The 21,019-nt window shown below is 41.2% G+C and overlaps 1 protein-coding gene across 2 annotated transcripts in view; it reads right to left on the minus strand.

The window, feature by feature from the left end:
- The window catches only part of HECW1 (HECT, C2 and WW domain containing E3 ubiquitin protein ligase 1), a 258,174-nt gene that overhangs the window by 141,714 nt on the left and 95,441 nt on the right, over positions 1–21,019 (minus strand). For both annotated transcript variants that reach the window (XM_056337048.1, XM_056337049.1), the window contains one exon: positions 17,210–17,317. In XM_056337048.1, the coding sequence (XP_056193023.1) occupies positions 17,210–17,317 (108 nt within the window). The remainder of the gene's footprint in view (positions 1–17,209; positions 17,318–21,019) is intronic.

Below are 21,019 nucleotides of genomic sequence, written 5' to 3' on the forward strand. Positions count from 1 at the left end.
GAAAAAATATGATTTTGGAGTAAATTCTCTTTGAATCACCTGCACATTTGTAACACGTACTATTGTCAATTTATACATAAATGTGTATTATATATGTTTTTCCCCTAATTTGCCAGTTACATACCTAAAAATATGACACTAGACCCCTAATCTTGGCACTCATGTTCATGCCTCCTATAGCCTCAAGCAAAAGATTCTCAACCTTTTACTAACTACCCTACATGCGGCAACATTGAAAAAGGAAAAAGTGTCTGGTCCTGGCAGTCTGGAAGACAGACACCAGCTTCCTGTGCCTTGGGTATGGCTGAAGACTTCCGGTGTCCAGCAGAACCTGGGCCACCACTCTGCCCTGGCAGAACATGCTGAGCGTTCGGATGAAATGTTTTGACACCAGAAAGCCTAGGCTCTCTTCAAACCTCTGCCACTGACTTACTGTAGTAGTTTCACTCCTTCCTGACTTAATTTTGTCCTCTATAAGATGAAGAAAATTATACTTCTGGCAACCCAGCCCAAAGGAGAGAAGAATATTAGTGTTTGCTAGTCCTTCTATAAGCCAGTTTTAATAATGACAACAGAGCTGTTCTTCAGTCACAGGAGAAAAGTATTCTCTGCTGCAAAGCACTGCTCACGACTACATTCAGTAGGGGCTCTGACAAAGCGTATTAGCACCTGAAGCACAGCAGCTCCATAACAGTTAAATTTCCAGCAGGTATACGGTGCAGCTGGTCAATCTGCCTCTGCAGAGGTAAGACACTACATGCACTCTCCTCTACTGACCTGAAGGGACTGGATTGTGCAGGTCATCACAGGATTTAGCTCTACTTAAGCTGTAATCAGTCAGGTCATGCAAAAATTCTAAAGTACATTCCAAACTTCTTTTAAACAATCTGTTTGTTCAGATCTATCCTACACCTATTTTCCCTTAAATCACAGACAGGTTTGTACTGCAAAAAACTCCTGGGCTGTAACCCTGTCTCTCCTGGTATTTTAAATCCCACGGAGAAAGCACGGCATTCAGACAAGCTCTGTATTTCGCACACTGCCCAGCAACCACAAAGGAAGGAAAGGAAAGTGAGACTGAAAGTTACTGGTCTAACTGGCTGGCTGTAGGTGCCTATAGCCAACACACAGAGCAAAATGAACATCTACTATGGAAAAGCAGCTCTTTTGGGTTGGAAATGGTCACATACAACTTGTGAGATAGTAAAATAACAGGCACACTGCTACACAAACTCTGTCTGCCCTTTCTACATACTGTACTGCAGATGCATTATCCAAACAGTTCCCTTACATCTGCTGGGGGTTCACCAACATCAGGGGAATCGTCCCCTTCCTACAGAAGCTGTAACTGCCTCTTGAAACCAATCTCATGTTTTGAGATGCTCAAAACCACATCCAGGCCACCCCTCATCTAATCCTCATGAATCTGCTGGCTTACATGTTTTAAAACACAACTTACAATGCCAAGAAGGTCATGCAAAAGTATTTGGAGGTAAAATGTTGTAGTTCACTCAGCAAGTCAAAAAAGAATCTATAAAAAAACGTAAATGTAGTGGGGTTTTTTTGCAAGTATCCTTCTTATTAACTACCACCAGTAAACATGTCTTTTTTGGCAGTGTTGAGAGCCGAAAACAAGCAAGCATCCAACAGAGCCATGAATGACAATTTACGATCACAGGAGACTAACAAGCTGTCCTACTGGTTTGAGTTTGTCAATTCTAAGAGGAGAGAGAATGATTCCAGGATGGATTTGCAATTGATTGGTTTGTAGAGTGTTGGCCGCCCTCCCCCCCGCTACCTCTAGGAATTTCTAGTCTGAAAACCAAATACTTGAGCTCTCACCTGCTGTGAACAGGCATCACCTCACATAAACTGAAAGATTCATCCCAGCTCACACACACAATATACCCAGCCTCTTGCTTTTCAAACAGAGATCCTCTGCTAGCACATATATATTCCATATATAAGTCTCAAATAGGCTCTGAGGATACACAAATTTACCTCCAAGCAAAAGACCAGCATAAGATGTGCACTTTTACTGCTTCAATTTGGTTTCTCAAAGAAAGCATGTGCATGTACATTGTCTACCTGTATAATGCTGTCATGGACATCCAACTCCTGAGTGCCACACTAAGACTCCGAAAGAGGTAAATGTATTTCCAGTATGGTTATTTTATAGCTTTGATGGTTCATTTTTTCCATCTCCTTCCTGGCTTGGAGACTGTATCTACCATAAAGTGACTGTCGTGACCTCAGAGAGGGCTGGCAGATACTACTTAGAGTCAGCTGACAGCATGCAGGAATCTTTAAGTCAGCCTTGACAAGCCATAGCTTCTAAAATGAAAGTGTTTTGAAGGACTAAGTAACTTTTAGTCCATGGCACAACAAAAACTGCTTGCAAATTTTGCATTTAATTTACCCTTTTCAGTATTTTCCAACATTTACGCTATATGCCTTTTCTACACTAACTGCCAAAAGTCTGCTTCATCTTGTTAAATCCAACAGAAAAACTCCTGCTGTTTTCAGTGAACAGAGACCACACCTACTTTTTCTCATTTTCCTTCCAAAAGAAATAGCCTCCTTCGCTGTAATCTGTTCCTTTGCCGCTCCTGTCACTCGGTCCTGCTTCCCCTTTCCAACATATTTCTCAAGTCCTGCAATCTTTCTGTTTGAAAACAGCCAGGTAAAGAAAAAAAATCTGCTAAATGCACTACCAACTGGATTTATATTCCACAGCACATTACATGCATAGGTCAGCTAAATCATTTGTGCATGTCACGGAAGTATTACTTCACATTTCACTTTATCTCAAATGCAACCAATTTATGAAATTTATAAAAAGAAATGGATCTGTTAAAGCAAAACTGTTCTATTTTCCAAACCACACAAAACCTAAATGGCCTAGTTCAGAGGCAGAAACTTTATCTTTGCATGTATTATATATATTTAAAAGGTTTCCACTGAGTCATTTTCTAACAGAAGAAAGCACAATATGAGGTTTTTAATCCATCATAGAAGCTCAGCACACTTCGGAGAGAATCAGTAATTACAGAGATGCCTGCTAGCAGTGCTACTGTTAAGGTTGTGTCGGGGGGTTCATTATTAACCTGGTTTTCATGGTTTCACAGCTCAGTCACAAAATACCCATGTACTGGCTTTAAACCACCATAGAAAATTTCATCCCAGAAGCAATTTATTTAGTTAGTTTTTCTTCTTGTAAAAGTGCAAAGAGAAAAAGGGAATTATATCAAATTTACCATGCTTTTCTATGAATATATACCAGGGAGAGGCTTAATAATTTTAAAAGAGCAAATTCTGACACTCCTGGGTGAAACCCTTTTCCTGTTTTAAGTAATAGCTACTTCTTTGAACTGCAGCAGGGACAGGATTTCAGTCTCTGAGTTGTGGAGAAATTCAGATCCGACTGTCCACAGAGCTGTTCTGCAAGAGCAAGTGCCTTCTCCCATTTAATTTATGGCCTTTGTAAGCCTGTTCCAGCTGCAACACAACACAAATTAGCTCAAACCTCACCAAAAGACATCAGTGTAGATTATTACACTTGTGCACTCCACACGTCTACCCTGTTTTGAGCATTGCTAAGTGTTTCTGACACAACTAGAGATGGGATCTTTTGAAAGAGATCTTCTAGCGAACAAGCGGAAGCTCCCTCCGGATGGCTGCTCATGGCTCTTGAAAGACACACTTCACGTGAATCAGCACTGCCCTGATGCCCATGACTTCGCCAAACCCAACCACCACTGGCAGCATAGTAGGATACGTGCAGCACAGGCCCCTGGAGTTGTAAGAGCTTTGCTCTACTACTGACTGCGTACAAGAGGTACTTCACAAACAGTACTGAGACTTTGGTCAGTCTTCCTGAAAAAGGACCATCTTCCACAGCAAGGTTGAAAAAGCTGGCACAAGTTTTCTGGATAAGACCTTAAACCAAGCATTTAGATTGCATTGACTCTGCCAATGAATCTTCTGCCTTTGTAAGATACAGATCACGGGAAACTTGGATGAGCTGCTTGATGGCCACCTACTCTTCGGTCAGGGAAATCAACATAGCTGTAGCTGAGATTTCTCCGGGCTAAGTTGCATGTTCTTTCCCTCAAAAACCAGAGAGAAATTCAGACAGAAAAGCAGCATGAACCCACATGAGAACTCCCTCTGCACCAGAAGGCAATAAAAAAACCCACAAGTCAGAGGCTTTATATTAAGGTCCCACAACTGAGTCTCACACATCTGAAGTCTTTAGATAATGTGAGCTGATTCAGCCCTAAATGCTTGCTTACATTAGCTAGCCTAGGAAGACAATGAGGCCTTCAGGAATAGCACCTGGAGATGATCTAAACTATCAGGACTGGAGCAAGCAATCCAGTCATCACAACTGATTATTGATTGCAAGGCTAGTAATCAATCAAAGGCCAGATGCTGCCAAATCAAATGAAGCAGAATCACCATAAACACCACAGCTGACTCTGCTGTGGCTGTCTCTGAACTGAGCCCCTACAATCCAAAATGTCACTATATGCCTTCTCTTCTACATTTTCACCTTAATGCAAAAAAGGTACGCGGTGGGTTCTCCAAAATCTAAGGAGAAGTCAGGAAAAAGAAGAAAAGAGAGCGTAAAGCCAAAGTACATTGGTACCAAAATTTATTTCTCATTGCTGTGACATGCCACACAAAGATTTTGTGCAGTTCACAAAGGGAAAGGAAAATGGTGAATCTGTTGGCTGTATAGATTTAATATTTGTCACAGGCTTAGCTGTATAGATTTAATATTTGTCACAGGCTTAGCATAACATCCCGTAAACAGGAAAACATGTGAAAGCCTGAATCCAGAAGCATGCTAATTAGAGACACTCGCTTATATGTAAATCAAGAAATCCTAAGCAAGCAGAGGGAAGGAGATAGTTCCATCTCTCCTCACAACCATGATATGCCACAGTGACAAAAAAAAAAAAAAAAAAAAAAAAAAAGGAGTAGTTAGTGTTTTGTAAGTGAGCAGGGCTGGCTCATTCCACCTCAGGGAAACAACTTTTCAACAGGAACAGGAAAAATGCACCTCTTAGAGGTCTCTAGGCTAACATAGACTGTAGAGGTTCAGAAGTCAGAAATAAATGTTAGCTGCTATACCTGAGAAGCTAAGAAGAATTCCTTATTGTAAAGCAAAATCTTAAGAATTCATTTGTATTCTGTTTTAAAGAAATACATTCTTTCACTTTTATATCTTGTCTAGCAATTAAGCAGACAGAGCAATCTAATACACTGTGGGTATATCACCTTTTGGCGTGGTAAATCTGCTGTTCAAGTGTTGCCTGACAATCCAGGGAAGATAGTCACACATCAGTTTGTGTGGGTTCCCAGGTAAACCAGGAGTAACCCAGAGCTGCCAGGTCATAAAGCAATTTTACCCTCAAGCAGTGCTGCTGAACAGCTTGGTTAAACAGCAAGTTAGTAGGAAGACAAGCCAAGACTGAAATCTCTACAAGTCCTTGATAGACCTTGATGTATTCCAACTGTAGGTTTATTTTAATGGAGTAGAAAAGGAGAAGCGGAACTGCTAGACAATGGCAGTGTTAAACTTTTCTGTGCATATATTGGTTTTGGAAGCCAAAGGCAGGAGAGAGAGCTGCCCACAAGATGTGGGCTGCAGAAAAATTTGCTTCCCTTCCCAGGATCTGCCTGCTGATCTCAGAGGGACCCTTAGAAGCAAAGAGCCCTTACCCCACAAGCTGCCTAGGAAAGCATCCTGGTGCTCCTCTACTGCAAAGAGAATACAAATTTATTCTGAGTGCCTTTTCCCCTTGAGCCGGCCGTCGGACCAGAGAACCCAAGGATCACCGAACAATCAGATCTTTCTTACAGTGTGAAGGGTCCATTAAGAGGAATTAAGATCATCAGTATATGCAGCCTAATCATGGAAAGCTGCGTTAAAATGGTCCCAAAGTGAGAAGCAATCACACCTGTAGCTCTTACTCTCAGGAATTAAATCTAGAGCTACAAGTAGTTATGACAGCTCACCCCAGGTAAGTAAACATGTCACCTGCACACCTCTGATTCCTACCGCTTCAGAAGTGAACAAGTACTTGCCATGCACACAGGCTCTGCTTCCATGGAAAAGGAACAGTCTAGAATAAACACTGCTGTCTACTCTTAGTGGTCTCACTGTAGCAGCTGCTTTTGGTAAAGGAGACTTGGGAAAAAATCCACAGGCAGGACAACTTTTAAAGAGAACGCATAATGAAATGGGCATAGATAATTTAATGAAAGGGGAAGGACAGAAAGAAGCATCATTACGGAAATTTAATTAATATACAACAACAAATAAAATGCAACAAACTGAAGTATCTATTTCAAGGTTGTTGGTGGTCTTTTGTTTGGTTTTTTGTTTGTTTGGGTTTTATTAATTTATAAAATGCTATTAGTACTGAGATATGGGAGGAAATTATATCTGCTACTAATGGAGTAAGGGAACATTGGAAGTACTGAAAAGCTTGGAGAATAGCTTGGAAGTATAAAACACTATTCATCTGAGGATCTCAAGATCCTGTTACCAATATCAAAGACCTTGCAGAAAGATGGTTCTACCGGGCGGAAGTGTTTGAACCCTGCAGGGAGACAGTAATTCATCCCTGCTGACCTCCCACTCGCTAAGTCAAGTCTATTCTGGTTACAAATGGTGTTCTTGACATCTGGCAGTCCTACAGCAGGAAACCCTGGATGAGGAGTAAGTTGACAACAGGGCTCGATTTACTAGCGAGTTCATACGAAAAGCCAGTTATCAAAGGGATTCCTGCATCACATGTGCACTTTTTCAAAAGCAGGATGAGTTACTAGAGCACTACACCACAGATACAATTCTGCTTTCCTCATGGGAGGTCAAATAAGTTTTTCTGTCTAACAAAATTGTCCAAACACCATTGTATGAGTTGGATGAATGTTGCCATAACCAGTACAAGGCATGAGAGACAGAGTGGCTGGCTGAAACTGGACAATGACATAGCAGGGTTACAACCAAATTTCTGTATTATGTGAAGGGATTTACCTCCCTTTATACTGAGACTTTCCTGTGCCAGGTTGGACATCCAAGGAGAGCCCTTCAGATGCTTCACACTACTGCAGAGAGGTACGAAAGAGCCTTCCTTTTAGATGTGAAGCAAACTCACTGCTTCCATAAACTAAGAAAAATGTTATCATTAATATATACGCTCTGAGTTCTGTTTTGACTAATTGCTTTCATGGTAATGCCTTAACAGGACGACAAAAATTATCCACAAAATTCTCCAAAATTTGAAATGGTAAATTACTGACACTGATCTACTCTTTAGGACTTTTAAACTAGCGATACGCTTAGTCAATAAGCCGCCTGCTGAGTTTGCTCTTTTTGACAAGCCCTTGATGCAACTTAGCTGTTGCTCAGAGACCCTTGTCCCTGGGGACCCTAGCCCCTCCATCATCAGAGATGTTCAGGTTTGATGGTGCTGAGATCCGACACTGACAAGACAGCCTCTTTGCTTCCTGAATAATTTTGCATCCATGAATTGAGCTTATATCCTTAATTATAAAAAAGTGAATGGAGAACTTTTTTTCCCATTTTTTTTCCATTTAATAAGAAAACTGAAACAAGTCTCAGTACCCTATCACTCTTTTGGAGTAAATATGACTTTTCAATGCATCTGCTGATACCCTTCCAATCACAGCTGCTTCCCATTTCCACTGCATTTGTCTTTTGTTTTTCTACAAAGATACAACCACTTGGGCCAAAGTCTGCACCTGGGCTCTGTGTACATGGTTGTGCATGGAAGTTGCTGGGCCTGATGGCAAGTGGGGGTTGCATGCAAGCAATTCTTATGGAATTCACTGGGGACTAACCTGGCTTGCAGCAGTTTCAGAAATATGCCCGATGGAAGTACCCAAGGGGAGAGCATAGGGGCCTCTGTGCAATGGAGCAAAGAGAGGGGATCTATCTTCCAGTGAAATTTCACCAAATCTCTAGACAGAATCATACAAAACAAACTTTCTAGAAGCATTTAACAGTGGCAAAAGTTAACTGATTAGTGAGTCAAAGATGACAGTGTAACCTCTTACTATCGATAGCAGAAAGATTATCAATCACAAAACAACATTATCCAAGTTATACTGATCCATTAAAATAAATGACGTGACTTCAGTACCTGTTGTGCAGAATACTAACATCCAAAGTTCAAAGCAGCGAAATGAGAAAGCAGATGAGAAAAAATACAGCCACTAGCTCCACTACTGGATTTCAGGAATCTCTCTTCATTTCCTCAAGCGCATGATAAGCACTATGGTATCCTGAGTGATACCAAAGCTAAAGCAGAAAACACATCACATGCGTAGGAGTTCTGAACCTAAAGCAAGTACAACATGTCTGAGGATATCGCTGACATGACTGGAAGAACAAAATGAACATGTATGTGAACCCGTATCTTCAAACATTGGCACCCACAGCTGGACTCCTCCAGACCCAAAGCGAAGATGCACCATTCCCCATGGCACACTGCCAGGCACAGCGTGGTCTGGTGGCTTCTATTTAAATTACTCTATCATGGGGAACAACTGTATCATCAACAAGTGAGTCCAGAAGTGCTGAAGGATGTACGCCCTACCTGCTATCTCCAGTGAGATCTGGAGAAGAGGGAGTGGGTGCAGTTCAGATCAGAAATCTTAATGCTGGATTCTGGAAAGCCACACATTCCCACATCCTGACAGATTCAAGCAGGAACTGCTGTAAGGACTATGCAGCTGCTTTTCAATCTCCTGGCAGTGGCAGCCCTACTGGCTGCTCCCCAGTCCTTACACGCTTCTTATGAAGGGTGTTAAGCAATGAGCTCCTGCTTGGAAAGAGTGAATTCTTTGCCAACCTTCCCCTTACCTTAGGATCAAATGAACCTGAAAGAAGGTCAGTGTGTCCCCCAAAACAGTCTCAATTTCATGTGTCCTCCTGAATCTCGCGTTAGGAGACTTAAATTAGGGACTGAGCAGATGTGTGCAAGAAAAAATAACGGGGATGAAGAAAAGGATGCGATAAATGAAGGAGAAGAGAACAGGAAAAGTCTGTGATTCCCACCCCCCCTCCCCCTTCTTGTCAAGCATCTTCTTCCCAAGATACAAAATTGCATTGTGTTGCACCTCACAATGGGAAATGTATCTGGTGCCTCAGGTACCACTTGGCACTAGCTTGCACCTGACCTGGGGGCCAGGCATCCTCACCAGGGTGCACTCTTCTGCCACTCTGGGACACACGACACCAGGCAAAGCTGGGGGTTGACCCTATGGTCTGTGTCCAAAACACAGGGTCACCCAGCAGCACTGACACAGCAGTGCCCTTCCGCCTCCGTATGTGAGGCCAGACTAGCTGGAGGGGAGTAACAAGGCTGTAACCACTTGTGTCAGTCTTCTGTTCAGCCAGTGAGATGATTCCACAAGTCTTTGTCTTTCCTAGGCAGAGGATTAGCCAGGCAACAGGTCAGGCTGTTGGACTGCAAGGGAAGCTGCTGCTGTCCCTCAACCTGATAACATCTGGGAAAGAAAAAAAAAAACAAGCAGAGCCAGCATGCCCACAGATGGCTTAAAAATAAAAAATGGAACAGAAAAGAGAGGAAAAACACTGGTTCCTTCATTGCCACCTTTTCTGAGGCTCATTCCAACTTTGATAAAGCCATAACAGCCCTACACAAAGCTCTCTCCGCTTCTCAGAAGAGCTTTCAGAAACTCTGTTGCTTGAAGAACAAAAGGAAGAGGACTGTACCATGCAGCAGGGCACATCTATTTGGAGGGTACAACTTTTAAGTAATTCCCAATAGTTCAGACTACATAAGACTAGAGGTGGCCTAACATTACCAGATGAGACACTAAGCAGGGAGTATGGAAACTGAAGTCTTCTCTGCAGTTGTACCCATGCACTGGCAAATCACTTCTTCAGCCTGTGCCTCTGTTTCAACCTCTCACTTTTTAAACTACCTTCCCTATCTCAGCTATGAAGCCTAGCTCCGAGACATTTCCACTGAACTTACACCTTCAAAAATCTGGCCCTAGCTCTTTAGGACAAAAACTGTCTTAGTACACAGAAAAGATCTACTTTTCATGGGAGACACTTGACACTAGTGCAATAAAAAAAGCAACTAATAAAAATTTGAAAGGTAACAAACAACAATAATAGATCTGTGCAATCAAACCAGGTCCCAAATGCCCCGTGGCTCAGTGTAATTAGCACTAAAACTTCTGTTAAATGTTACCGCAACTTCTTTACGTTTGCTTTGGGAATTAGATGATGCCCAATGCAATCTGGTGCATTGATACAACATCTATGTTTGTTTAGGGTTAAGTGGCTGAGATGAGACCACGCAAGCCAAGGTCTCTGTGACTAGGAACTGTGGCTTAGCAAAGAAAGACTTGCTCTGACTTCAGCACACCTAAGATCAGGCATTATTTCTCATTCCAAAATCACCTTGAGAGAGCTTTCTGAAACTTTCAATACTAACCTGTCAGAGCTTTCACTACTATCTCAGCTTTGTGCAAGCAGAGATTTCATAATTTCTTTAAGCACTGCCATGAAAAATGGAGCACAGGTAGTGTGGGGACCAGGCAGGCTGTCCCAGCATGGTGTCACCAAGCATGCATGCTGCAATACAAGTATCTTCTTCCCTGTGTGGGAACGAATAAACAAACAGCTCTGATCTCCGCAGTACAAACAAAATATGTCTAAGTGTCAAAACACGTTGTGGAAAAGGGGAGAAAGACGGAGAAAAATCTGATTCACAGACAAGTCTCTCAGTTAAGCTACCACAGCACGACCACAGAGGAAGCTGAGAAATAGCTGTCTAATATCTTGCGTGGATTGACCTATGTTTCCATTTATGATAGGTTGCTGCCTACAATCCTGGCACGTAAAGAGTTTGTAAGGGAAAACGTAACAGGAAATGCAACAGCAGCAAAAATTAAAGGGCTGATCAAAGGATCCAAAGCAAAGGGTTCTTGAGGAACTTCAACAGCCCTCAACTGCAAAATGCCTTTATCCAGGTTCAGACTATGCTCCTCTTCCGAAGCTAAACCTGGCTCAAAGATGAATGTTAAACTACTATCAGGGCACTGGGCTGAGAAAAAGGAGGAGGAATTTTAAAATTGTGTTTAGGGTGGAAGATAACCAAAAAGCATTAATAAGACATGTGCAAGAAGATGAAAAGAAAGAACCTGAAAACTATGGTATGTCTTCCTTGGGAGAGAGACAAGCAGCAGATACACTTTTGGGGGCAAAAGTGTCTTTTTGCTTCATATCTGGTTTTTCTCTGACACTTTTAAACATTCTGCTAAACAGTGTTCACACTGTTGAAGATGCTTCCATGTTGCTCCAGTTTTTACCATCTGTGGACTCCTAAAAGTTAAAGTCATGCAGCATATTCTAATTTCCTCAAAGGTATAGCAGGATCAGCTTCAACAGCCTTACCTCTATTTTCTCTCCTCACGCACTCTTTCATAAAGTGAAGCGCCTGTGATTTGAGAGACACTGGGGTAATGAAAATGGAGACAGGAAATTACTTCAGTGGGCTGTTCTTGTCAACAGCCTGTCCAGAAAAAAGAAAACTTTGCAAGTACTCCAGCTTCATTAAGGCTGTTGTTGATGTGACTGTGCCTCACTTATTTGGAAACACTTGAGGCTACAAGATCCTTCAGTTATTCCTACTTTGAAAGCAGCCTTTATACAGGCTTCCTAAAGCCATGCAAAAATATGTATTTTTTTTATAGATGAAAGGGCTGATTGTTTGACAGTTTTGTATATATTTTCTGTATATATTCCATAAATGCACAGATATATGGCATATATTGACCACGACCTAGAAAATATGCCTTCTACCTGCAGGTGTACCAGGATCTCTCCTCACATCTCTGACTTCAGTTCCATGCTTTTTTAACCATTATTTTCCTGCTAGTCAATAGGAATAAGTAACTACCATTTCTCTCTGCAAGGCCTGTCATCCATCTTTGCTATTAATAAAAATCCAGCAACAACAGCAATAAATTTAAACAAATGACTGCCGTGTAAGTTTTTGCATAAAGGTGCCACACAGATCACTGGTTACACTTGGAAATGGTTTTCTTAGTTGCCTGGTAGTAAAACAATCTATAGAAAAGCCAGTAGATTAACAGGAGTCCCAGGTATCTGGCTATCTTCAGTGCAATTCTGAATAGCTTCAAAACTTTTCTCATAATTTTAATGATATGCTAGTTTGATACTGTGCTTACAGGACGATGCTGCATCGTGTATCAGTGAAATGGTCTCTTGCACTCTCTGTATTGCTGCACAAGCCAAAAAAGTGTGCCAGAAATTGCGTGAAGCAAAGTGAAGCAGAGCATGTTTACTTTCCTGGAAAATCCATTACAGGCTAGTTCTTTCACAGCAGTACCCTCCAAGCCCTAACAAAGTATACACTCTCAGTGGCACGTAGTCTCTCTTCCCTCCTCCTTCCTCTCCCCAAACCCCAACCGTTTCATGGTTACAGTGGATGGTTACTGTTTATCACTGGCTGTCACAAAACCCCAAATTGCTAGACTTTTGCAGAAATGCAAAACTGGCTGTAGCGTAACATTGTCTCTGCAGCTATTAAGGCTTTTTATTCGCTGGATATTAACAGGAGATGAGTTCTGTTCTGTCTGCGTTCATGCTGTAATTTGGAAGCAATTCCCTCTCTGGCTCACACCAATTACGTATCTGTCTGGCAACATTATGTCGCAAGTTTGTGATATGCAAAGTGGAAAGGCATACACTTCTCTGGGAAGATGTTAGTCCTTTTCAAGGTGAAAAAGTAGATCACTAAAACAAGCACAAACTTTAAAGGTCTGTGGTGTCTGAAAATACCGTATGGGTACATGTTAATAAGTTCTTTATTTTGAAAAGTGATAGGGCTCTCCACATGGTGTTAAACCATTCTATCAGCAAATTCAAAAGAAACATGTATTTTGATCAAATACCCCCAAAACATAGAAGCATATTCCGGAAAGAGAAAACTATTTTGCACTGTCATTGACCTACCACACAAAAAACATTTTCTTAACCTGGCGAGATTTTAAATATACCTGAAAAAGTAATGCTTAATGACTCAGACTGGGCAAATTCCCTGATACTGTGAAAGTATAGCTGAAACAACAGAGAAGCACCTCAAATTGAAGAATTTCAGTTTTATAGAAGTACAAGAAGTTCAGTCAATACAAAAAATGGTTTCAATTTCTTGCCATGCTTTTGTTTGTGTTCTCCACTCCTGATGCACTTTACAAATCACTCACCATACTGCAAGTTTCTTCTGCCCACAGCAGCCACATGTGCACAATTTCTGTCTAGTGTGGTCCTCCAAATTGATGGTTTCTGCTAGTAATTATCATTACAACTGCGTCCAGTAGATTTCTGTTGTGATAATATGCCACCACGAAGAAAATAACTTCCATCTACTTTTGTCTTTACTGACTCCTGTTCCAGGTCCCAGACCACTGCACGCAAAAATTACTACCTACAGTGATTACATCTCAGTATTCTGTTACATACCTAAACAGTGGTTTTATGTATAATGACTACAGGTTACATAGTTAGAGTGTTGTATTTAATTTCTTGCTAATTTTAAAAAAGTAGGCAAAAAGGATAACTATTTGGGGAACATTAAGGCTTTTGAACAAAATACTCCCAAACACATTATATATGCCTCCAGATTAAAAATACTGAAAATGAGTAATACTGTCTATTTACTTGACCTCAATTCCTCACGCTTCTTTTTTCATATTAGTGGGAATTCCACTGTTGAAAACCAGCCAGTCTTTAATACCTTTGATTTTTCAACTTTCCTCATATAGCTCTTTAATAATAATAATAAAAAAAAAAGGTTAAAAAAAAGTCTTTTTAAGCTCTTTATGTTAAGTGCCTGGCTGGTCACAGCATAAGGGTAATTTCCTTAAATGTGATACAAAAGCACCCCATGGGGAGTCCTAAAGTCTAACTGTTGGTAAAAGGGAAAAACTTTGACTTCTGAGGTTGGACAGGATAATCCCCATGGTCCCCCAGTAATAAGCCTACTTTACGTCAAAGAATAGCACCACCAAAAACATTAAACCTTTATATATTTCAAGAACAGGAACCAAATGAGTATGCGTGGGGTGCCTTGGGAACTTTAAATTCTCTAGGTAAGGCTGATTCTTTATTTGGCCATACTGTGACTTCCCCTTTACCACAGCTCCTGCCAACTCTGATGGGCCAAACGCTGCAGTATATACCATAACATTTTCTGAAGTACTATGTGGTTGATAAACTGCCAATACTGACTCACGTGGTGAACAGTCACCAGGCTACAGCTAGTTACAAGAAAACCAAAAGCAGAAATTAAAGGCTGCCTTTGCAAGTGAGCTACTCCATTATATCAAGGATTAATGCTATAATCAGCAAGACTCCAATCAATAGCAAGTTAAGGGAAGTAAAATATAAAGTACAGAAAAACAATATGGATTACCTGAAAAGAAATACCCATGTCTTAGCTACCTACTACATACCCTGACAACCACTAAATAAAAAGACTACTTATCTCACGAAGTGCCCAAGCTACAGATCAACTGAAGCTAAGAATACTGCAGCTAGAAGACTCACACTCGCTTACCTTTATACCCACCTCAGATCTACACTATGGGCCATTTTTGGAGACAGGACACCAAATCAGGTTAACTTTGGACCAATGTGGCAATTCTTATATCACGTTACCGCTGAAAATACCCTTGCCCTGTCCTCCAGGTTCTCTCAGTTCTGCAGTGAATGGCAAAAAAGGAAAATAGATCTCTTAGGTACCTGGGTGTGATTTTGATGACCAGTATCTTTCCAATTCCTAAAAATGTCACTATACTGTGTGCTATGTGACATAAAAGAAAGATATAATCTCTGTCCCAAAAACAAAAGTCTGAAGTAAGGTGGACTACATCATCTGCATTGGACAGAAAATACGTGAAGTTTTCAGACACTGCAGTTTTTAAAATAACATTTCATCAACTGTAAAGCTGCGTACTTTCATATATAAATCTCAACAATGAACAGGAACCCTCAAATATGCCTTTAGATATATAAAATTCACATACATTAACGTTTTTCACTGCTTTAACTTCCCACTTCAATAATCAAGTGGCTCTGAGAGTGTCTGCATGTGCTGTTATTTACTACTGCCTATTTTATTTTCTCCTATTTGAATTCTGAACAGGACAATGATTTGTCCTTGATGAGTGCACCGGTATATAATCTCAGGGCTGAGATTCACAACCTAATGATGGCAGCATAACATATTACCAAGAGGCAGCAGCTTATCAAGCGTGGGCTTCCCAACTACAGCGTAGTATGACTTAGTTTTAACAATCAGTGAAGGCTGGTATACCAAGTTACATTTTCTTACAGCAGGGCAAATGAAGAATGTACACACAATCAATTAACTCAGCTACTATGTGGCAGCTAATGGGGGCAACTGATTAAGCTGACATAATTAATTGTGCAGTTGAACTCTTAATGAAATGTGGCCCACCTAAAGAGGCTTTCTCCGAAGCATTTCTCACATTGCCTCTTCCTTTTCCGTCATGGATTAGGCAGGAAAGCTACTGGCAGCCCAGTTCCACTTCCACCCTTCCTCAGTAAACTGAGGTACTAAGGCCTCTTCAAAACCCAGTTCTGAGATTTTATATCTCCTCCCCACACTTCTTAAACAGCTACAAGAAAGTATGATTGGTCTTATGGATTAGCAACCACAGCTCAAAGCAGCAACTGCAAATTAGTCTGCTTTAAAGGTTAGATCCTATAGTGTATTTCTGAGCCCAAACCAAGATAACTGAAACCAGTGGTCTTATATATTTAATAATTTCCCATAAATGTATTTTTCAAAAGACACAATATAAGCATCCTGTATGTCCTGTAGACATTTAGAAACTCCCTTAAATCTTTAGAACAACACTCTCAATTTAACTTAACACTAGGAATTACAGACCATCAGCAATGCTTCATACTGCAAAGAAATAACCTGTTTCTGAGTGCCTGCAAAATGTCTGCATGTAACATCCTTGCTGATACTTAAGGTCAAAGTCACAGATTAACCAAGTATAACTCATATCCTTAGAATTCAGGTTATAACAAAGATTCCCTGGATTGCTCTTAAATTCAGTCAGTCTTAAACAGATATACCTGACTGTCACGCAATTCATACATGCTTTTACAAAACTCCTGAAACGGAACTTCTGAAAAGCAGGCTAAGGTAGATCAACGGAAACATTCAGTACAATTAAAAAATTCAAATTGTTCTGTGCTAGGCTTCGTCACGGGTAACTCCTCCTTAAAGATACCTGGTAGCTTTTCACCACAGATGTCTTGCTATAGATCTCAGTCCTGTCTTTTGAGTACGCTATTTCTGTTCTCCAAAGATGATCATGAGTTCCATTCACACTAGCACATGGTAACTCTTTGAAAAGAAGAATGACTCGAACGGTCAGGTTCACCTTGGTCAGGGATGTGGGACAGCCAAGCCTGGAAACATTAGCTTGCTGTATGAGGTACACAGTACTTTGCAGAAGCAAACTCCAAGTTTCTGTATTCTGATTACTAAAGGGGTGGAAAAGTTACACTGCCATTGCATCAGATGCCCTGGGTAATATATGAATACAACAAGGAACAATTAATTTGAAATCAGTGCAACTTGCTGCAACTACATATTCTTATACTTTTATCAGTCTAGATGATGATCAGAATTCAATCCTTTCAACCTCTGAATCCACCTGAATCTGGTGGAAGCTGGGTGCACCATCAAGTTTTCCAATTAAAGGTCAGTGTGAATCTTCCTGGAGTGAGATTATGCCCTCGAGTTCCTCTTTTCCTTAATACTATATAACAGTTAATGCAGCTCTTTGCTAATGATATAGTCCAAATAACAGCAAATGGATTAAAACACTTATTCATAACTGTATAAAAAATAGTATGCAAATAAGTCAGTGTCCACAAAACCTATCTGCTTGCAGAAACTGTGGCTTTCTACTACCATAAAATGTTTCAAAGATTTTGGTAACATTTTTGGACTTTCCTAAAGGACGTGTTGGGCCTAAAAACATTGTAAGAACGACTTGAGCAGTTCAAAGATCTTTCTGCAGTGACTGAATTATACCATAGCAGGATTGGAGAAATACTTACGCTCCACAAAGTAAGAGCTGGCATCAATCTTCCAGATAATCTGACCACGGTGAGAGCCATTGACGCCACGGTTCTTGTAGTCCAAAAAGTTTTCAGACAAGACCTCATCTATAAACAAAGAAAAGGGTCTCAATCAAGCACCTGTTATGACACATGCACAGCAGAGAGTCAGGCTAAAAATACACCATTGGCTTCACAGAACATACTGGAGCTGCTAGACAGCTTGGCACCACATGTTCAGAAATTAGCTTTTTCATTTATATTTTTAAAAAGTGCAGCTCTTCTTAAAAATCACAGCTTTTCCTGAAATGTAATGTTAAAAAATACATCCCTACAAAATTATGAAAACAAAAATTGAAAACATCTAGCTTAGCACGGATGAACCCTTGCATAATTAAACATAATTATCTAGCTGTAAGAGAGAAGGTAGCAAAAAATAATCCTCCCTTTGCGCCAACACTTCCCTTTAAAAAGAAACCACAAAGAAGAGTTACAAGCAGGCATCTGTACTATGCTCACTTGTATTATGATACACGTGGTTATTTCTTGTAGCATATAGCAAAGGTTATTTATTTTTGAAGAATCCCACTCACCAGGGAGTGGGCTCCTGGCCTCCAAAACCAAATGAACTGACAACAGAACACTGTCACCCTCACAGTGCTTTGAGACACCTAGCAGCTATTAGACAACCAACCTGGCCTTCAAAGAAGTCAAAGGAGTAATCCATAAAAATGAACAGCCTCCAAATTTTGCTGAAAACCAAGGCTGAGGAAGCAGCCGCCTTGCACGCATGGCTGCGTGTAAATAAAAGGTGGGTGGGCAGCAAGCTGAGGAGCAGCCTCCTGGCTGTCCACATGGATATGTTTTTAGCCTGCTTCCAAGTTTCATTTCAAACTGCTTCTGCAAGCCCTGCGAGGTGTAGCAATGAGCAAAACCATTCCAGCCTCCAGGCAAGGGCCTGGTTCTCGATCTCCTTTTACCCAACAGCTTAAAAACAAGCCAGCAAGGCTGTGCCACAACCCCAGGGCCATGCGTGCCAGCTTGCTAGCTTACCCTGGGCTTTCAAGTGGATAAAAAATCCACATATTGCCACCATACTGGGCTAGCACTTATCGGTTTAATCGTCTCTAGATACAAACGGAACAGCAAAAATAAAATAGACATACAGAGAGGTTTACAGCCCATCTGAGGGGAGTGGGCTAACAGGCCGTTGTCTGCAGGAGCCCAAAATGGCCACAAACTCAAGTAGCTGCAGCAGCAACCCAGGACGGGCCCGGCTGCGGCCTCATTGCTCCAGCTTCAGGTTTTGCATCTGTGCCCTGCCGAAGCAAAAGGCTCCGATCTCGACCTGCAGAGACCAGCCAGCAACCCGGATTTTTCCTCTCAGCAATAAGGACAGTTTTCATTTTCACAGAGGATGTACAAATGCAACCAACTCAACTTGGCTACAGAAACAATCCTGGGTGGGTGCTGAGGCTTGGTTCTGATGGCAATTACATTTGTTATCAGTCAACCCTAAAAAGATGAAACGTGAGCCACTCAATCCAAGAGGAAAATACATTGATTTTAAATGCTGTGAAGCACTTGCTAGGTTTTCATGTAGGTCAGTAGGAAAACAAAGACGCCACGAAGCAACAAGGGACGTGGTGCCTGAGGACGGATTCAGGGGGTGACGGGGCAGCCCAGTGGATAAAACCCAAGAAACTCAAAGACTAATATATTATTAATATATATACACATATGAAAGTCAAACAAAGTAGACTTCTAAATCGAAGGAAACTACACTTTCCCTGAAAGACTAAAGCAGCAAGGAGATGCCAGTGTTGTCCCGTTGGTTGTACCTACTTGTGCTCTCAAAGGAGGAAGGTAAGTGGGCTACAAACACTGAACTCTGGTGACAAGTTCTTCAGTGATTCATGATGGAAATCCTTTTAAAGATAATTATAAATGGCAATGTTATCTACAATACATTATCCCTTTGCTGACTTGCTAGTTGTCAGTAATTATTTCACTAGCTGTGTTTCATGCTCTGTATTGAAATGGGAATCTTTCAACACATGTAATACACCTCTGTGGTAATCCTTCGATGGTAAAAACCTCTGGTACTATTTCTGCTCTTCCTCTGTACTTTACAGCTGGTTGTGTCTTCTTTTAAATGCCAAATCAGAAGTATAAAAAAGGGCAGATAAGTATATATGGTTGCTCTCAGAGCTCTGGGCTTACTAATGACTACCTTCAGTAAAGGACCATCTTAGATACAGATTACCCACACCATTCTGTGGAAGCAGGAACACTTAACATACCACACAAGGAGATTTAAACCTATGAACTGTCCCTTTTGCTTTGGCAGGGAAAACACTTTATGCTTAAAGGTAAGCATACACTGAAAAATTGCACTGAGCTGGAGTCTGGGAACCCTGCCCAGCCCCTCGTCCTGACAGGGCACAGATAGCATCTCTCAGCTCAGGCATGCTCTCTCTGGCTTCAGCACTTGTTATGTTTATTTGTCATATTTAGTCTCTGTAAGTTGCTGGACGTGTTCCAATGCCTTCCATGTTATGAAGATGTATGGGTAATTACCACTCCTCATGATATATTGTTTATAAAATACCATTCTTGCTTAAGAAGGCTTAGCTGAGCTAGACTGGACAGTCTTGCTTAAGAAATCACAGACTTTTTAGGCCAGCATTTAGTGGCACAAGAGACTCCAGAATTGGATTTAAAATGCTGTGTTCATACGTAGCATCTGTGAGGGCCAGCTGGCACTTCCACTGCATTGGCTGTTGTCTGCTTCTTGCAGCTGGCACAAAGGCAGCATGAACTCTGCATCATGCAATCTCTCCAATTTGACAGAGATGTCAACATATGCCCATACCCAAACCACATCACATCTCTATTGCGAGCTAAGCCAGCAGGGACGACTGCAGAAAGCCCCTTCCTCCTTTTTGTTGGAAATGTGCAGGAAGCCTGGAAAACCAGGCTGAGATAAAGGACCACTCTCTATCTGCATGTCAAAGGTAGAAGACCCTCAAAGGGAAAGGATAAGCAAGCCAGTCTATGGTTACAGCTGACAGGTAAGACCACAGGAAAGCTGGAACAAGCTGCTTCCACTGAGCAGCATCTGCATGCTGCCTCCTGCCACAGAGGTGAGAGACGGGGGTGTGTGGGAAGGACAGCATCCACAGCAAAAGGTCAGGTCACAAAGCACATCAGCGAAGGGATACACACACATGGAGCTAGTCATGTGTACACAGTTTATGGACAGCGGCCACTGGTAAAATACAGTCTCAAGCAGTAGAAAGGATATTTTAATATGAGTTTATGGAGCTCTGCAATATGCAGGTCACCCCAAGCAGGAGCAGTGGAACCTTTAAGTATAAAAACATTTTTGTAAATGAAACACATTTACAAATGTCATGATTTAGAAATCTAGTACATCAATCCTTCTCACAGCTAGATGTAAAACCTGTCTCTTTTGAAAAGCTAGATACTTCACTCTTTCTGAAGAAATAAAACTCATTTTTAGTCCAGTAGAACTTCATGTTACTTGGGACTTTTAAGCCAGACAAATTTTAGCTCTAGAAAAATACATGCAGGTCCAGAAGGGAAATCTTTCTCTTTCAGTTTTTGAAGGTATGTATTTTTGGAAGGTGAAAGATAAGAAATAAACGTCCCCTGGCAAGTTAAAAATAGCACTAGTTGAAACTGGTCAGGAGTTTGGAATGTACGAATATGTCTGATTGACCTGTTGTAGTTGGCAGGTGATACTATTCCAAGTTCTGTTCCCTGAACATGGACATTATCCACGTA

This window comes from Falco biarmicus, chromosome 4 (assembly GCF_023638135.1).
Source record: "Falco biarmicus isolate bFalBia1 chromosome 4, bFalBia1.pri, whole genome shotgun sequence".
In the NCBI taxonomy this organism is placed as follows: domain Eukaryota; kingdom Metazoa; phylum Chordata; class Aves; order Falconiformes; family Falconidae; genus Falco; species Falco biarmicus.